General features: G+C 44.3%; 2 protein-coding genes across 4 annotated transcripts in view; one reads left to right on the top strand and one right to left on the bottom strand.

Annotated features, from left to right (window-relative positions):
- Nucleotides 1-7,892, top strand: part of WDR19 (WD repeat domain 19) — a 97,016-nt gene extending 89,124 nt beyond the window's left edge. Inside the window, exon 37 of one of the 3 annotated variants that reach the window (XM_062213582.1) lies at nucleotides 7,820-7,892. The gene's annotated coding sequence lies outside the window, so the exon portion shown is untranslated. Of the gene's footprint in view, nucleotides 1-3,194; nucleotides 3,507-7,819 lie in introns of those variants that run through there. The other 2 variants (XM_062213579.1, XM_062213581.1) reach the window with 2 other exon arrangements.
- The window catches only part of RFC1 (replication factor C subunit 1), an 88,452-nt gene continuing 74,464 nt past the window's right edge, over nucleotides 5,146-19,133 (bottom strand). The window contains exons 16-25 of the mRNA XM_062213583.1: nucleotides 18,152-18,243; nucleotides 17,836-17,973; nucleotides 17,644-17,739; nucleotides 17,412-17,510; nucleotides 15,580-15,734; nucleotides 15,341-15,458; nucleotides 12,561-12,706; nucleotides 9,176-9,389; nucleotides 7,886-8,077; nucleotides 5,146-6,509 (exon numbers count right to left, since the gene is read on the bottom strand). Coding sequence (XP_062069567.1) covers nucleotides 6,426-6,509; nucleotides 7,886-8,077; nucleotides 9,176-9,389; nucleotides 12,561-12,706; nucleotides 15,341-15,458; nucleotides 15,580-15,734; nucleotides 17,412-17,510; nucleotides 17,644-17,739; nucleotides 17,836-17,973; nucleotides 18,152-18,243 — 1,334 coding nt within the window. The 3' untranslated portion in view covers nucleotides 5,146-6,425. The remainder of the gene's footprint in view (nucleotides 6,510-7,885; nucleotides 8,078-9,175; nucleotides 9,390-12,560; nucleotides 12,707-15,340; nucleotides 15,459-15,579; nucleotides 15,735-17,411; nucleotides 17,511-17,643; nucleotides 17,740-17,835; nucleotides 17,974-18,151; nucleotides 18,244-19,133) is intronic.

The raw sequence follows: 19,133 nt of genomic DNA, 5'->3' as shown, positions 1-19,133 counted from the left end.
AAAAATTAATTTTCTATTACTGTGTAACAAGTTGTCATGAATTTAGCATCATAAAGTAATACAGATTATCACCTCACAGGTTCTGTGGGTCAGTAGTCAAGGCACAGCTTAGCTTGGTCTGCTGCTCAAGGCTCCCAATGCGACAGCCATGGTGTTGGTTGAGGCTTCAACCTCTCTTCCAGGTTCACCGTTGGTGGAATCCTTTTATCTAAAACCTCCCTTTCTCTTTGCCAGACAACGTGGCCTAATGTGGTTAGCATGTGATATTCACAAGCCTTGCCCAAATTCAGGAGGAAGTGTCACTCAGAATGTCACCCTGGAGCTGGGGACCTTGAGGGCCATCCTCTGCTTACCCCAAGTACAGGGACGCACAGAGTCTCAATTCTTTCTTGGCAGTATATTACATTTTTCAGTGCTGAAACCTTTCAGGCCATTTGGTGTATTTATTCAAGTAATTTGGGGAGACTGATTTTTTTTTTTCATTTTCCAATTGTTAGTATGTTAAACTGATTTTAGTACACTATGTATCCTGCAATTTTTCTAGTTGCACTTAAGTATAGTGGTTGTATTTTTAGATTCCTTCAGATTTTCTGCATGAACAGCTGGGTCTATAGAGAAAAATTTACTACTTCCTAATAGCTCACTGGCAGGGATCTCCAGTGTACTACTGTATAAAAATAGTGAAGTCAACATCCTGGCCTTGTTTCCATTATTGGAGGCAGGCATTCCGTACTGTCACCCCTTAATATCCACAGGGATTGGTTCCAGGAACCCCATGGTTACTGTGGTTGCTCAAATCCCTTATATAAAATCACATATTTGCATATATTCTGTGCACATCATTGTGTGCATTTTACATATTAATTCCTAATACAATAAAATTGCTACATAACTGTTACATGGTACTTATATTGTTTTAGGAAATAACAGTCAAAGGGAAAAAAATGAAAGTCCGTATGTGTAATATTTTTTCAATCTGCAATTGGTGGAATCCACAGGTGTGGAACCTGTGGATACAGAGGGCTCAGTGGAGTTCACCACTGTGATGTTTAGTTGTAAGAAAGGTTTCTCATAAAGGCCAACAGCTTACAGAAATTGCCTTCTAGTCCTAGTTTGCTGAGTGATCTTATCAAATGCTTTTTATGCATCAAAGATATGGTAAAATGTTTTGATTTTTGAATGTTAAAATCAAGTTTTGTTTTTAGGGATAAACTCACTTGATCATGACATATACACCCATTCTGATGTATTGCTGGCTTTTTTTTGATAGAGTGGACAGTGAGAGAGAGAGAAAGGTTTTCCTTTTGCTGTTGGTTCACCCTCCAATGGCTGCTGCGGGCGGCGCATCGCGCTGATCTGTAGCCAGGAGCCAGGTGCTTCTCCTGATCTCCCATGGGGTGCAGGGCCCAAGGACTTGGGACATCCTCCACTGCCTTCCTGGGCCACAGCAGAGAGCTGGCATGGAAGAGGGGCAACCGGGACTAGAACCCGGTGTGCCAGCACCGCAGGCGGAGGATTAGCCTATTGAGCCACGGCACCGGCCATATTGCTGGCTCTTATTATATGGAGTACACAGTGTCCACGTTCATAAAGAATATTTGAACTATAATTTTCTTTTGTTTTAATTTCAAGTTTATTATCAAGTAGAGTATCTTTTCCTATTATGTCTTATCTGCTTTTTGTTCTCTGTTCCTCGTATTTGGTTGATTAACTTTCAGTTTATACTGCTATTGACTTTTTACTTATAATTCTCTGCAGAATTTTTTGTTTATGCTATTTCACACATATACATACGTAAAAGATTACTTCAAAAAGCTAATGGAAAATTGAATTTTTAAAAATTATTTAAAATTTGAATTAAAAATTTTTTGAAATCTGAAGTTTTTTTCATAATACACATATTCCATAAACATTTTTAAGACCCCAACTGTGCATGGGGCCATAATTGTGGCGTAGCAGGTTAAGCAGCTCCTGTAATGCTGGCATCCTATTTGGGTACCAGTTCATGTCCCAGCTGCCTACTAATGTCCCTGGGAAAGCAGTGGAAGATGGCCCTAGTCCTCGGGCCCCTGCCACCCACATGGAAATTCCAGGCTCCTGGCTTTGGCCTGGCCATTTGTGGAATGACCTAGCAGATGGAAGATCTGTCTCTCCCTCTCTGCCTTTCAAATAAATAAGAAATCTTTAAAAAAAAAAAATATTTTTTGTACCAGAGAATTTTTTTTAAAAGATTTATTTGCATGGCAGAAGCATAGAGAGAGAGATCTTCCATTCACTGATTCACTCCGCAATGGCTGGGGCTGGCACGATCTGAAGCCCGGAGCTTCTTCCAGGTCTGTCCACATGGGTGGGAGGCCTTGGGCCATCTGCTGCTGCTGTCCCAGGCGCATTAGCAAAGAGCTGAGTCAAAAGTGGAGCTGCTGAGACTTGAACCAGCACCCATATGGGGTGCCAGCACTTCAGGCAGGGGCTTTACCCACTAACACCACAGTGCCAGCCCCCAGCGAGAGTCTTTTAATTCCATTTTCCATGAACATTTTGAAGTTTGTATATACATATATACACACACGCGCACACTTATATTATTGGGGCTGTCACTTAGCACAGTGGGTTAATCCATCACTTGCAATGCTGACATCCCATATTGGCACTCCGGTTTGAGTCCTGACTACTCCAATCCAGTTCCCTGCTGATGTACCTGGGAAAGCAGCGAAAAAACAGCACAGTACTTGGGCCCCCACCATTCTCATGGGAGACTTGGATGGAGTACCTGGCCCAGCCCTAGCCATTGCTGCCACTTGGGGAGTGAACCAGAAGCTTTCTCTCTCTCCTTTCTGTCACTCAGGTGTTTTTTGTTTTTTTTTTTTGAAAGGCAAAGATTATTTATTTGAGAGTGTTCCTATTCGGTGGTTCACTCTCCAAATGCCCACAATGTTCTGGAACTGGATCCAGGTCTCGCATGTGGGTGGCACCACTTGAACCATGACCACTGCCTCCCAGAGTCTACATTAGTGATATTCTCCATTAACCCTAGGCCCAACGTCTTCGTTCCCATTTTATAATCAAGGCTCCCCAGCCTGCCCGCAGCTATAGTTAGTTGCCTGTACTGAAACTCAAAACTGCTCGCAGGCTGTGGAGTCCAACTACACAGTCGTCTGGGCATGCCTGGCTCTTACTGAAGGCCACTCCGGCAGCTGCTGTGCTTCTCCTTTCTAGCTCTACCGTTGCTGAGAAGATGGCCTTGCTTCCACCCTGGTGAACTTGACAGATGCTCCTTCCTGGACACAGCAAGATGACGCACAGGTGACTGTGCCCAGTCAGCACACTCCCCTTCTGTGGCCTGGACAACGGAAACACAACCTCGCCGTTCACGGTGTATCTCCTCTTCCAAGTTTCCCATACTCCATGCTCTGCACTGTTACACTGACCCATGGCATAAATGTAAATATTCAGCTTTTTGATATCTTTTGTATTTTGAAATATCTCCTCTAAAATAAAATGGTTGACTAGACATTTGCAATGTTTTCCTGGATTTAGAGGAAAACGTGGCAGCACAGATGTTACCAGGGTACCATCCAGTCTGAAATAAGGAGGCTATTTGGCAGAACCAGTCCCAGAATCCAAAGTCAGTAAAACCCATCTTGGAAAGAGTGAAAAATAACCCGTTTAAGTTCCCCTGAAAACATGCGTTATTTGGAATCTTCCTCGGCTAACACTCTCTCTCCAAGGCATCCCAAACCTTTCCTACCACAGTACACACCTCCTTATCACCCAGGGGGACTGATAGAAATGAGTCATGGAATGAACCACATGGTCTGAGTTTACACTATAGCCACCAGCAACCTGACCACTGAGCCTAGGCTGGGTCCAACATATCGTACCTGCACGATGCCTTCAGCTTCATGACCTGTCCTCCTGCTCCCCCAGTGACAAGCCAGAGGTCTTGGCCTTATCAAGACCTCAAAACCCACCCATAGTCCCCTGCTCCTTCCTTTGTCCAATCACTATAGAAGGGTCACAGGAATAAGAACCACGGACACTCGACTTTCTTGAAGGTGAGCACATCACATGAGCAAAATCTCACCAACACTTGTCTAAGAAGATAGCATAATCCAAGTGTATAACAACATGCTCATTTTAAATGTATTGGTTAGCTTCTCATTACAACAGAACACGTGGAAGAAGCTAGCTTTATAAAGAGAAAAGGCTTATTTTGGCTCACCGTTCTAGAGGGTCCCAGTCTACGACAGTGGCCCAACTGGTTGGGCGCTGGTGGAGGGCATTCTTAGTGGCGGGGTCCTGACGGCTCAGCACCACACGGCAAGAGGGTGTGCCTGTGTCACCGTCTCACCTTAAAAAGCCATCGTGGTGGCTCCAGCCCAACAAACGACTCCACTCTGATCATCTTCCAAAGGCCTTACCTCCCTGACACTATAATTAGATTAGTTTCTGCCCTCTTAGTACCATTAAGATTTGGGGACCAAACCTTTAATGTGTGGGCCTCTGAGAGACATGAAAACTAGCATCAAAACCTAGCAGTTAATAACTTCAAGAAGCCAACTGTTGCTGCAAGACTGCCAAAATTAATAAAAATGATAACAAAGTGGCCAAGACTCTCAAAGGATCTCAAAAAGACTAAGTACACAGTTTATGCTACAAAGATGATGTGCGGCATCAAGTCACTTCAGAAGGCTTCATTAGCAGTGCCAACCAAGAGTCAACCTCAATACAGACCATTTAGATCCAGAACCAAACTAGGGTGTACCAACCACAACTACCACTGGCCTCAGCCATTCACTGACCTCATGGTCACAGGGACTTAAAGAGCAATCAGGCCATATGGTCATCCTCATATATCAGAGTATATTTACAATTTCTAATTCTAAAAGAAATGGTATTTGTCTTATACACAAACTATGCCCATGTGTGTTTAGGGTGCTTAGCATTACAAGTGTAACGAACCAGTAACAAGCACTAGTCCTTGGGGTGCTGCAGCATCACAGCCCCTCTCCTGGGATGCGCAGAATCACAGGAGCCTTGACTTACCCATCCAAAGTAAAAGGAAGGGATGCACAAGCCACCCATGCCCACGTCACTGAAGCAGAACAGTCTGAAGCTGGGCTTTAAAAAAGAGAGGAACATGGCTGAGTAAGCGAAAGCTTAAGGCGATGTTTTATTTCAATAATGAATTAATCTCCATAAAAGGCATTTTTCACACTGGCAAATACACTTTAAATGTCTCAAGAACTTCATGTCTCATCTCCCAAACAAGACAGTCCCATAAAGGCAGGGAAGACAACCCTTATTTTTAGTTTTCTTTTGGTGTATACCTCACAGAGGTGTACATACCTCTGAGCATTCACTGACAAGACTCAAAAACAGCCAGACACCCCAGCTCCAGGCCTGCTCCACAGCCTCAGGCCACAGATACCGTTACCTGGACACACTGCAGTTCCAACAGAGTTTGTGGAAGCCATCACAGAACAGAACTGGATCTCCCAGGGACAAAGTCAACAAAAGCCAGTGTTCTCTTTGTCCCCCGCCAGAGCAAGCCCAGGAGTGCGACACAGTCTGGGCCCTGTGGTGTAACCCGGACGGGTGCAGACTGCACAGGGTGCGAGTCTAGCAGTCAGGCGGCCCTCCCGGAGCAGCCAAGAGCCCCTCTCTCCATGAGCGCTTCTCACAGCACAGAGATGGCAATGCAGAGTTCTGCCTTCAACCGCCCAAGTTATGTTTCACACAACTGGTTAGTAAAGTAAGGAATATAGTAAGATGTTTTTATCCAATCATTTGCAAATTCACAAGGAAAGTAATATACCATCATAATACTTTGCTGTACAAGATTACAATCTTAAGAATTTGTACATGGATCATGTGGAACAATTTTATTCCTAACTTAACACCTTGCAAGGTAACTGACAATGTACAAAGAATACCCAGTTTTAGGTGGTGAACTGTGTTGGATGATGATGATTTATGTACAAAATTTCCTGACATAATAGGAATTACATTTTAAAAAATCAGCATTGGTCCTATAAAAGGCCGTTATGATAAAATTCTTAAGCCTACAAAAGATGCTTCAGTACCACCGCTCCCAAGCTCACTACTGTTAGCTAAAATCTGACCGCAAAGTCCACGTGCAGTTTCTAGTTCCAATCAGTCATTCTGAAGCACAAGCATCTGGTTAGGTTGACAGGGGACAGTGAGGACCCAGGCAGTCCTGTCGACCTCTATAAGAGGTGTATGTGAGCCTACTGGGTTTCTCCTGGCGGCACCGCCCTTTCTGGAGAACGGGACCAATGCCATTGGTCAGCATGGTTCCTCTGGAAAATAAACGCTTTTTCTGAAAATAAACGCTTTTTCTAGACCAGCTAGACTGGTCAGGAGAGGGAGTAAAAAGTGGCTGTCGGTAGTGAAAAACAGTTTCATTTCTTTGAATTCTTTCCTTTTCCTTTTCTGGATTCTTTATCTTTGTCTGGTTTTGCAGACTTTGCAGACTTTGTCTTTTTCTGTTGAGGGAGAAAAGAGGCACACAACGGTTAATAACTGTGGTCATTGTTAAATGCACTACCTTTGCTTCTACGATGACTCTAATCTCTGCAACTTAAATTAAAAAGAGGAGAGGGTGCATACATCTGTATCTCAGATGACTGTTATTTTTTTCCCGATGAACTTACTTTCAAGACACTTCTGTGCTCACTACAGCCTTGAAAAGCTCTCAGTAAAAACAGCAAAGCTATTTCAAGTCTACAACTCAGACCTGTTCCCATGTCAGGCAGTTTCTTGGATCCAGAACCTGGGTACATCTAGGAAAGGCTAAGTCAGCAAGGGACACTTTATAAAAAAGGGGTAGTGTTTATATCAAGAATTGCCTTTTCCTTCAGTGTCAGATTAGAGACCCAAACACATTGATTTTTGAAGGGGGAAGAGGTAGAAGACAACCTCTCATGTCTCCCTAAGACTAGGGAGAGCTCCACTGGACGAGGCCCCTGTTCCTACCCCACATAAACAAAACCAAGGGAGGGGCCAGAAGCCTACACACAGCAAAGGACAGAGGACACAGACCAGATGCCTTGGCCCTGGCCAGCTGGAAGCAGTGCACTGACAGCATAATGGATTGCAATCCTGCCTAGCAAGTCTTAGAGGCATCATGCTCTGAGAGACTCCTACAGGCAATTTAGTGGTTCCAGCAAAACACAAAGAGCAGAAGGAAGAAACTGTTTTCAGATGTTTTCCTGATGATGCTGTGAGAATGAGTGTCTGTGGAAAAGAAAGCATACAGCTGGCCAGCGCCACGGCTCACTAGGCTAATCCTCCGCCTGCAGCGCCAGCACCCCAGGTTCTAGTCCCGGTCGGGGCGCCAGATTCTATCCCGGTTGCCCCTCTTCCAGTCCAGCTCTCTGCTGTGGCCCGGGAAGGCAGTGGAGGATGGCCCAAGTCCTTGGGCCCTGCACCTGCATGGGAGACCGGGAGGAGGCACCTGGCTTCTGGCTTCGGATTGGCACAGCGCACCGGCCGAGGCGGCCATTTGGGGGGTGAACCAATGGAAGGAAGACCTTTCTGTCTCTCTCTCTAACTCTGCCTGTCAAAAAAAAGAAGAAAGCATACAGCCATGATCAAATAAAATGGTTCTTTTCCAAAGAGAATTCTATCATGACCAGTAGTTGCCCTATCTTCTTGCTGTTTGGTCTATCACTTCTCTCAGAAGCTGTTTATAAAAATGAAATCTATCCCTCCTCCACCCTCAACCATGATGAACAAAAAAACAAAAACCTTTTACTTTCTCACTTACTTGCTAAATAGTCCGTATTACTCACAGAGCAAGTTACACACAAGAAAAGCTCATCTCCTGTGAAGCCATCCGTCCCGAGGCGTGAAATCCTACCTTGATCATAGCATCCATTTCTACGGCGTCTTGGTCCTTCTCGTCAGTCTGAGAATCATCTTCCTGCAAGTCCTCGCTGTACTCGGACTCCAGGGCCGGGCCCATGCTGTGGCGAGACGTTCTGCCTGCCTGCAGTGCGTACGGAGCAAGGTGGGCTTCCTTGTTGTACGCTCTCGTGAAGGCTGCTTTCACCTACGGGACAGGCGGGGGCGGAGACTCAGAGGCTAAGGGCCAAACGACTGCTTCGAATTCATAAGCTTGAAGGGTTTCAAAGACCCTCAGAGCACACTGAAATTCTTTGCAAAATATACACGTACTTTTTTCTATGGAGAAGTTCAATATTTTTCACAATGCCTTAATAAAGCCCTTTACTTAAAAAAAAAAAAAAAAAGAATCAACATTTGGGAGCTTTAAGCAAATTTTAAAAAGTTACTTGAAATCATACTTTTACCTATTCAACACCCTCCACATTTCTATCTAAAATAAACAAAGATAGCCAGTGAACTGATAAATCAAAAAAAGGCTCATAATAAGGTACAAAATGGCCTTTAATTACCACATAACATTTAAGTTCCCTTTTTCCATAATAACCGTAGTTACTCCAAAATACTAAGTAACTTAAAAACCTTTAACTTCCTAATTCCACAATTAATCCATAAATCCTAACAACAGGTGTCTATTGTGGGAATTTACAAATAACCATTAAGTCAGGTCAAAATTCTGGGGTAGGCAAGCCACAGAGAAAACAGAATCAAATAAACAGGCACCAGAGTCAGGTAGTGGCTGTTACACATTCTTGTTAGATCACTATGGTTCTTTCATGCTCACTGTAAGAAGGGATACCTGATTACAGAGATTATTTAACTGGAGTGACTACTGAATCCACACATTAGATAGACTTAAAGAAAAATCAAAAATGTTTAAAGCTCTCAGTCGGTAAACACATCTTGGCTTTGGACCCCATCCCCACCCCTCACTGTTCCTTCCCCAAGCCGCTCCCCCCACTCTGATCAGGGACACGATTACTGCTGCCCACCCCTGCCCTACATACCCTCTTGCCTCCACTCAGCAGACAACAAAGAAAACACAAACTGTAAGGTCAAATCCAGAAGTCTGTCCTTACAACTGTACTCAAATGGTATCGTTAGAAAGCATAGACCGTAAGATGCAACAAACATTTAAGGAGAAAAAGCAACCTTTGGGGAAAGCATCTAGAACAGCTCTGAAATACTCCTGGTACAAACCTGGCAAAGACAAAGTAACAAAAAACCAGTAGGGGACACAATTTACCTTGGGATCCAACTTGGAAAAGGGACTTGGCTTGCCACCCCAGCTGCTGATCTCCATGATATTCTCATAGTCTTCTTTCATCAAATAATACATGTCCATAAGTGCGACAACATCCTGTACGCCTTCTACCCCTTGTGAGGTCAAGGGCTGTACGAGTGCATCCCGTATGTGGGACAGATAATCCATGTTTATGGTCCTTTTGCTGGAGTAAGTTCTGAAACCCAAACACACGAGGTGTGTACCTACAGTCAATGACCAACTACCACCAACCCGTCATATTACACAGATCAACACCGAATTAGTTAACTTGTTCAACCCAATTTGAATAATGCTCAATGGAATGCCTATCATTTAACAACCGGTATAGGGAAAGCCTAGCATTGCAATATGCTCAAAGGAAGCTTTCTACTTACCTGGGTCAGTGAGTGAAAAACAAATGGGGTTCTACTTCCATCCAACTGTGAAGGCCCAAGAACAACAGTGTCTGTGCTCATACTTACCACACCCACAGACCACACCCTCCTAACTCCATGATGTGAAATGCATCCGTCAAAGGCAGTGAGATCAGCTACCTCAAACACTCCTGCCCCTTCCTAGATGAGGGTGTGGAACCCCTTCTGCTTTCCGGTTACAACACACAAGATTACCCACGAATGCCTCCTTCACATTTCCTAACATCATTCCTCTGAAATCTCAAGTCTGGTAGCAGAGTTTTCCAACATCTAAGAAAACTGTACAGAGCCTTCCTGCAGAATCAAAAAGTGATCCAGCCCAGCCAGAGGATTTAGGGAGACAGTCTCTGGCCTGCTCAGAGTTAGATTATTGTCATGAAATGAGCAGCTCTCTCTTAAATGCTGCATTGTAAAGACAGAAAACAACTAAACAAAACATCATTTCAAAGGTCACCACCCTGATAAGTATCTTTCCAACCCAGGCGCCTCCACCTTCAAACCAAGAAATTTTATTTTTGTCGATGGGTGTATGTGTAGTTATTTTTATTCTATTCTTTTCTACTTTTCTTTTATTTCAGGCAGACATACAGAGAAAAAGGCAAAAATAGAGAGTTCCCATCCACTGGTTTACTCCCCAAATGCCTACAATAGCCAGGACTTAACTGGGACCCAGGAACTCCATCCAGGTTTCCCATTTGGGCGATAGGGACCCAAGTACTTGAGCCATCACCTGCTGCCTCCTAGGGTGCACATTAGCAGGAAGGTGGAGTCAGGAGCTAGAGCTGGACTCAAATCCAAGCACTTCACTATGGCGCACGTGAGCCCCAAGTGAGGTCTTTCAGGATCGCCCCTTCTCCAGCCTCAAAGCCAGCCAGCAGGGCAGCACCTTCTAATCTCGCTCTGACTCTGACAGGGCTGCCTGCTGTTTTATAAACATTCCTAGGATTACACTGGGACCACAGAGATAACCCAGGATAACATGTCCATCACAAGCTGACAATAAACGTGTATTGTTTTAAACCTTTCTGTTTGTGATAATTTCTTACAGCAGCAACGGAAAACTAACAAAAGGGAAAGGAAACAAAGACTAAGATACATGGGCTTCAAAGAGGGAACTTACTTAGAAGTAGGAGTTTAAAGGAATAGAAGGAAGGAACTGTCTCAGTTCCGCTTTAACAAAAAGTTAACAATGGATCTGGAAACCAAAATATTAATATTCCCTCCCAGGACCAGAGGGGACAATAAAATTGCTCAAGCAGTTCTTCTTAGCTAAAAATGAATTGCAAGGCCAGCGCCATGGGCTAAGCCTCTGCCTGCGGCACTGGCATCCCATATGGGTGCTGGTTCACGTCTGGCTGCTCCTCTTCCAATCTCACTCTGCTGTGGCCTGGGAAAGCAGTAAAAGGTGGCCCAAGTGCTTGGGCCCTGGACCCACGTGGGAGACCCAGAAGAAGCTCCTGGCTTCAGATTGGCCCAATTCCAGCCACTGTAGCCATTTGGAGAGTGAACTAGTAGATGTAAGACCTTCTCTCTATCTCTCCCTCTCTCTGTAACTCTAACTCTCAAATAAATAAAATCTTTAAAACTGGCTCCTGGCTTCGGATCAGCAAGATGCGCCAGCCGCGGTGGCCATTGGAGGGTGAACCAATGGCAAAAAGGAAGGCCTTTTTCTCTGTCTCTCTCACTATCCACTCTGCCTGTCAAAAAAAAAAAATAATAATTGCTAAGGGTGGACACTGTGGTGCAATGGGTTAAGTTGCCACTTGGGATGCCTTTCTCCCATAGAGGAACACACATTCAAGCCCTGGTTACTCCACTTCCAAAACAGCTCCCTGCTAATATGCCTGGGAAGCAGTGGATGATGGCACAAACACTTGGACTCCTGGCACCCACATGGGAGACGCAGATGGGAGTTTTTGGCTCCTGGGTTCACCTTGGCCCAGCCTAGGCTGCTACAGCCACTTGGAGGAACGAACCAGTGAATGAAAAATCTCTCTTGCTCTCCTCTCTGTCTCTTTGTCTGTCACTCTTCCTTTCAAATAAATAAATCTCTAAAAAAGAAAAAAACAATCCCTAAAGTTCACTTAGTATTTGGGTGCATGCACAAAACTACAGCAAACATAAGTATTTTTTAACTTCCTTAAACTTTTCCAAATACATTAGTTTTTTTTGTTTGTTTGTTTTTGTTTTTTAACACCCCATAGGAGACCAGGAGAAGCACCTGGCTCCTGGCTTTGAATCAGCGAGATGCGCCGGCCGCGGCGGCCATTGGAGGGTGAACCAACGGCAAAAAGGAAGCCCTTTCTCTCTGTCTCTCTCTCTCACTATCCACTCTGCCTGTCAAAAAAAAAACAAAAAACAAAAAAAAACTTAACACTATGACACATCTATTACCTGGATTTTTTTTAAAGATTCATTCATTCATTCATTCATTCAAAAGGCAGAGTTAGAGAGAGACAGACAGACAGAGACGTATTCTCTTCACTGGTTCAGTGTCCAAATGGCAACAATGCCCAAGGCTGCCCCCGGACAGTCAGGAGCCAGGAGCTTCTTCTGGGTCTCCCACATGGGTGCAGAGACCCAAGGACGTGGGCCATCCCCCATTACTTTCCCAGGTACATTAGCAGTGAGCTGGATCGGAAATGGTGCAGCCGAGACTGGTTCGAGTCTCGAACCAGTTATGCCACAACACTGGCCCCACATGGCTTTATTTTCCAAGGCATCCTTTCAAATAACAAACCGAATGTTATGTTGATCACGGATGATAAACTCAGGACCATAAAATTTAAGGAACTTATACAGAATCACTTAGCTACCTAGTAATAAATTAAAGCTAAAACATAAATATTTTAGACTCACGCTGCTCTTATTGGATAATGGCTAAATACACCGCATAGTGATAAAACTTCCAGAAAAGGATTACATTTGCTCACCTGAGACTCATATGCAGTGCCAGGTCCTGAACAATACGATCATGTTTGCCCGTAGATGAGTGTTTCCCCAACCAGCTCGGAAAGTTGGGAAACTGAGTCATGTACCCCCTCATCAATTCTCCAGGAAGAACACTGGCATAAATAGCCTAAAAAAATCAATTACAGTACAGAATTTAAATTCAGCACAAGTTAGCTGCTTAGCACCTGTCATCTTCCAAGCAGGCTACAAAAAACGAAGCAGTGCTGTCCCGGCCCTACCTACAGGGCAGTCAGGCCCCGGCCCTGTCTCTGAGCTGCTGGGACAAAAACTTTCCCAGAGCAGACAATCACAGCAGCCAATGCCTTGGTGCAAACGAGTGACGTCCTCAGAGAGGCGGCATTGGTAATCCACTCATCTCAACACACCAGCTACCTCAGGAACGCCAATGTTGCAGCAAAAAATCAGCTTAAGGAGAAAGCGATTGTCTTTAACATAAGCAACTGACAGCACAGGGAGATTAAAATGTGGAAAGCCTAATAATTAGAAAATCAATTAAACTAGCACTTAAGTAAAAAAAAAATAAGTAGCTTCTATATCCAGGATTTTTACTTTTTTAAAGGCTAGAAAAACACTACACATATTTTGCATCCTGCTTTATTCTAGTAATATTCTTTTTTTCATGTTATATAATATTTACAAATTTTTTCAAATGCAGACAGAACATCCACCCACTGGTTCAATCTCCAAATGCCTGCAACAGCCAGGGCTAGACCAGGTTAAAGCTAGGAGCTGAAAACTCAATCCACATTTCTCGTATAGGAAGCAGGGATCCAACTACTTAAGCCATCACTTGCTGCCTCCCAGGGTCTGCATGGGCAGGAAATCTGGAGTTAGGAGCTGCAGCTCAAAGTTGAACCTAGGCACTCCAATGCAGGGCACAAAACTTTCATCCAACATCTTACCCACTGAGCCCCCAGTAATTTTAATGGCTGCATGGTACTGCATAAAAACCATTTACCATAATTAATCATTCTCATGTTCTCTAATTTTTTGTACCAGAACTAATACTTTAGGGAATATTCTTGCATTACTTTACAATAAATTCTCAAAGGTACAATTATCAATTAAAGAAAAATAAACACTTTTAAAACCTAAGGAAAGTATTCTGTAGCTCCAGAGTGAGTCTTTGCTTTTTGTTTTCAAGCAATGTGTGGGTAGAATTAAGAGGAGATAGGTCTGGGGGCTGCCACGGTGGCGTAGCCAAGTAAAATTGCCATCTGCAGTGCCAGCATCCCATATGGGCACTGGGTCGAGTCCCAGATTTTCCACTTCTGATCCAGCTCTCTGGTATGGGAAAGGAGTAGAAGACAGCCCAAGTTTTTGGGCCCCTGCACCTGTGTGGGAGACCCAGAGGAAGCTCCTGGCTCCTTGGTTCAGTCAGGCCATTGTGGCCATCTAGGGAGTGAACTAGCGGATGGAGGATCTCTCTCTCTCTCTGCCTCTCTCTAGCTCTGGCTTTCAAAAAAATAAATAAATCTTAAAAAAAAAAAAAAAAAAAAAGCAGGGCCGGCACTGTGGCAGTGAGTTAAAGCCCTGGCCTGAAGTGCCGGCATCCCATATAGGCACCGCTTCTAGTCCCAGCTGCTCCTCTTCTGATCCAGCTCTCTGCTGTGGACTGGGAAAGCAGTGGAAGATGGCCCAAGTCCTTGGGGCCTGCACCCTCGTGGGAGAACCAGAAGAAGCTCCTGGCTTCTGGCTTTGGATCGGTGCAGCTTCAGCCATTGCAGCCATCTGGGGAGTGAACCAGCGGATGGAAGACCTCTCTGTCTCTACCTCTAACTCTTTCAAATAAATAAAATAAATAAAAAAAAAAAAAAAAAAAAGAGGCAGGTCTTTTGGAAACTCCTTGCTAATATACAGGTCAATAATGCAGTACAAATAAGAACAAATAATACTCTCAACAATGAATGTTTGTCAAACTCTAGGGATTTTTAATAACTGTTTGTTTATTTGAAAAGTAAACTGACATAGAGAAGAAAAGCAAGCAAGATCTTCTATCTGCTGGTTTACTTCCCAAGTGACTGCAATGGCCAAGGCAAAGCCAGGAGCCAGGAACTCTGTCTGGGTCTCCCACGTGAGAGGAAGGGGAGCCATCATCAGCTGCTTTCTCAGGCACATTAGCAGGCAGCTGGATTGGAAGGGGAGCAGGTGGGACTCGAACCAGCACTCATATAGGATGGCGACATCACAAGCTTTTCTTTAACCCACTGTGGCACCATGCCAGCCTCAAGTCCAGCTTTTTAAACACAACGTAGTGACCACAGAGTATTTTAACCTGGAACAGACTGTATTTTTGCCACGAGAGCCATCATGAAGTGCTGGTACTGTGGCACAGCAGGTTAAGCCACTTTCTGCAGTGCCAGTATCCCATATAGGCACAGGTTTGAGTCATGGCTGCTCCAGGTCCTATCCGGCTCTCTGCTATGGCCTGAGAAAGCAGCAGAAGACAGCCCAAGTCCCTGGGCCTCTGCACCCAAGTGGGAGACTCGGAAGATGCTCCTGGCTCCTGACTTTGGCCTGGCCCAGTCCCGGTTGTTGTGGCCATTTGGGGAGTGAACTGGCAGGTAGAAGATCTCTCTTTCTCTCTCTGTAACTCTGCCTTTCAAAAAATAAAACCTTAGGGGGAAAAAAAAAAAGCCATCGTGTTTATCTGGTATTTCAGACAATTAGAGGAGCAAAAACCGACTTTGTTCTCTTCAACAGAGCCGCACTTTCAGGACAGTCACAGTCCTGCGCTTACCTGTGTGGGCAGAAGGCTCCAGTTCTGCTTACTCCGGATCTGACTGTCCACCAAGTCACCATCACATATGCTATCTGCTGCTCGGCTTAAAAGCATCAAGTGCTTTTTCATGTCACCCCTGCAGGAGAGAACCAGTCTGGATAACACCTCCGTCTACACCCCACAGCCCTCTCCTGGTACCTGACTCCGCAGTGATGGGAACATACCAAGCCTACCCCTTACTAGCTCTGGACACTCACCCTGCAGCTACAGGCTTCACATGTATGTAATTCTCCTGCACAAAGAGGGGTGCAATGGAATAATCATGGAAAAAGAGATCTGACTTGTCCATAAGTGACATGTGAGCAGTCTCCTCTCCAGCAGCAAACACTTTCCGGGCAACATCAAATGGGCCCTAAAAAGGAGGAGGAACACACCTATGAGCATGGCCAAACCCCACCACACTGACCACACCAAATGCCAATGAGGACATGGAGCAACAGAAATGTGCATTGCTAGGGAGAGTGCAAACTGGTGCAGCCACTTTGGAGGACAATTTGGCAGCTTTCTATAAAACCAACAAATCGTCTTCCCATACAACCCAGCACCCACGCGCCTTGGTCGTTACCAAATGAACTGAAAACTGCACCCATGCAAAATCCTGCAGACAGCTTCACTCATAAGCGTTAAAAAAAAAAAAAAAAGCTGGAAGCAGTCAAGATGTCCTTTAGTTGGTAAATGGATGAAGTGAGCCACAGGCAGACAATGGAATACTACCCAATATTAACAATAATAAAAAGAGCTATCAAGCCATGAATAGACATGGAGGAACCATAAATGCATAGTGGTGAGTGAAAGAAGTCAATCTGAAAAGGACATGAACTGTATGCTTTTAATTACATGACATTCTGGAAAATGCAAAACTATAGAAATAGGAAAAAATTAGTGTTTGCCACTGGTTGGAGGAGAGCAGGGATGAATAGCTGGAGTACAGAGGAACTTTTTTTTTTTTTTTTTTTTTGGTAAGTTTATTTACTTATTTGAAAGACAGAGTGATCAACAGAGGAGAGAAACAGAGATCTTCCGTCACTGGTTTATTCCCCAAATGCACACCAACAGCCAGGGTGGAGCTAGGCTGGAACTCCACCTGGGTCTCCAATGCAGGTGACAGGAACCCACTCATTCTGGCAATCTTCCACTGCCTCCCGGGCACATCAGTAGGAAGCTGAGACTCAAACCAGGCACTCCAATAAGGTTTTCAGGTGTCTCAAAGGCAGCTTAAGCCATTGTGCCACACAATCCACCCCACACAGAGTATTTTTATGGCAGTGAAACTACTCCGTGTGTCACACATTTGTTAAAACCCATAGAATGTTCAACACTGAGTGAAGGTAAACTATGGGCCCTAAATGACAGTGATGTGTCAGCATCACATACAGGAGTACCACTTGGATGCTGGAAGCTGACAGTGGGAGAGGCTGTGCCATGTGGATGGGGAATGGGCAGGGGACACAGGGCAAAGCTCTGTACCTTCCTCTCAATTTTGCTGTGAACCTAGAACTTCTCTAAAAAAAATAAATAAATAAAGTACATTGGGCTCAGCATTGTGCATGTGGATTAAGATAGCACTTGTGACACCAGTATCCCATATAGGGGCCAGTTTGAGTCCCAGCTTTCCATTTCTGATCCAGCTCCCAGCTAATGTGCCTGGGAAAGCAGCAGAAGATGGCCCAAGTCCTTGGGCCCCTGCACTCATATGGGAGACCTGGATGAAGTTCCTGGTTCCTGGCTTTGGCCTGGCCCAGTCCCGGCCATTGCATAATTTGGGGAGTGAACCAGTGGATGGAAGATCCCTGTCTCTCCCTCTTTGTAACTCTGCCTTTCAAATAAATTTTTTAAAATAAAGATGAAAAATTCATCTGAATCAGAACCGTTTTCACTATCAGTCCATAAGACTTAATATAAATACCCACAGGTTCTACATGTGTATCAAGGGCTGTATTAACTATTAACTATTTTTATTAAGCTAGTATCTATAGAACTAGAAGTGTTTTGGCTTGGCAAAGTAACTAAGACAAGAAATTTACTTTACCAGTTTGATGTCCTTTTTGGCCCTGTGAGAATCAGCCTTGGCCTGGTCATAGGTTAGCGCCTTACTTCGCGCACACCACATACTCAGATTGTGCAAAACCTAAAAGAATCGGAAATGAGACAATGACAGGACAAGAAAGTACTGCCACACTGCTTTGTGGCAAGACTGAGGCATTAATTCAAAAGAATCCAAAATTAATTCAAAAGAATCATGTAACATATATTTAATTTACCTGTCTGATATCCTGATTGGCTCCCAAAATTATTTCATTCATTGCTGGAGGGGGGATCTTTAAACCCTCTTTAAATGCAATAGACATCATAGCACCCTGAAATTGACAATGGAGAGAATCATCCAGGATTTCTGTCAGATACTCTTGAATAAATAGAATAGCATGATGGGAAAAAAAAGTTCATTCACTTACCTTAATCTGTTCAAGCCGAGGTCTTTGAAAACGAAGATCAAAACAATAATGGACCAAAGAGCGAATCTTGGGATGATTTCTATCATTGCACATACAAATAATGGGAATTTTAGTATGTTTTATCAGGCCAATTAATTCCTAAAAGGCAAATTTACAACAAAATTATTTTTAAAGTAACATATCACAGAATGTATTTTGCTTTTAAAATCTCTTCAGCAATATGCCTGAACTGCCATTTGTATTGGGGCAGAATTAAATGCTACCCGAAATCTAAAACTAGATAGCATACAACTGCCAAACACGGAGCTCTCCTGACCTGAATTCCTCCCCTGTCTTCATTGCCAGCCATGCCATCCACTTCATCCATGATGAGAGCATGCTTCACGCTTCCTGAAGGGGCTGCTCCACCTGACCCAGGGTGAGAAGCAGTGGGATGGGACAAAAACATCTTATAAAATAACATGCTTCAAGATCTGCTGTTTACAGAAAACTTTACAACACATTTTAAACTCCCAAAGCGCCAAGAGGATGCAGGAAAAGACTGCTCCTTCCCACTCCTTCACCCGGTACCTGGTTTCCCTGCCCAGAGGCAGACATCAGTCTCTTAAATATTCTTTAAAAATTACCATATCCAAAACCTGCGGGGGCCAGTGTTAAATTCCCAACTGTGATGCCAGCATCCCATATCGGAATGCTGGTACAAACTGCTGCGTATCCAACTCAGCTCCCTGCTACTATGCCTGGGAAAGTAGTGGAATGCCTGGGCCCCTGGCCTCAACCATTGTGGTCATTTGGGGAGTGAACCAGGAGATGAAAGACGGTTCTTTCTTTCATACTTTCTTTTTACCTTTCAAATAAATAAAAGTAAAATCTTTTTGTGCAAACTGTTAAAATCTTACTTAGTATCGAGTTGATCTTCTGTATATAATTAAAAATGAATCTTAATGAAGAATGGGATGGGAGACGGAACAGGAGGTGGGATGGCAGGTATGGGGGGAAAAACCGCTATATTCTAAAAACTGTACCTATGAAATCTATATGTATTAAATAAAAGCTTTCTAAAAAAACAAAATAAGGCCGGCGCCGTGGCTTAACAAGCTAATCCTCCAGCACCAGCACACCGGGTTCTAGTCCCGGTTGGGGCGCCGGATTCTATACCGGTTGCCCCTCTTCCAGGCCAGCTCTCTGCTATGGCCCAGGAAGGCAGTGGAGGATGGCCCAAGTCCTTGGGCCCTGCACCCGCATGGGAGACCAGGAGAAGCACCTGGCTCCTGGCTTCGGATCAGCGAGATGCGCCG

Source organism: Lepus europaeus, chromosome 16, assembly GCF_033115175.1.
Source record: "Lepus europaeus isolate LE1 chromosome 16, mLepTim1.pri, whole genome shotgun sequence".
Taxonomy (NCBI): Eukaryota; Metazoa; Chordata; class Mammalia; order Lagomorpha; family Leporidae; genus Lepus; species Lepus europaeus.
This window is presented reverse-complemented; position numbering and strand designations above follow the sequence as displayed.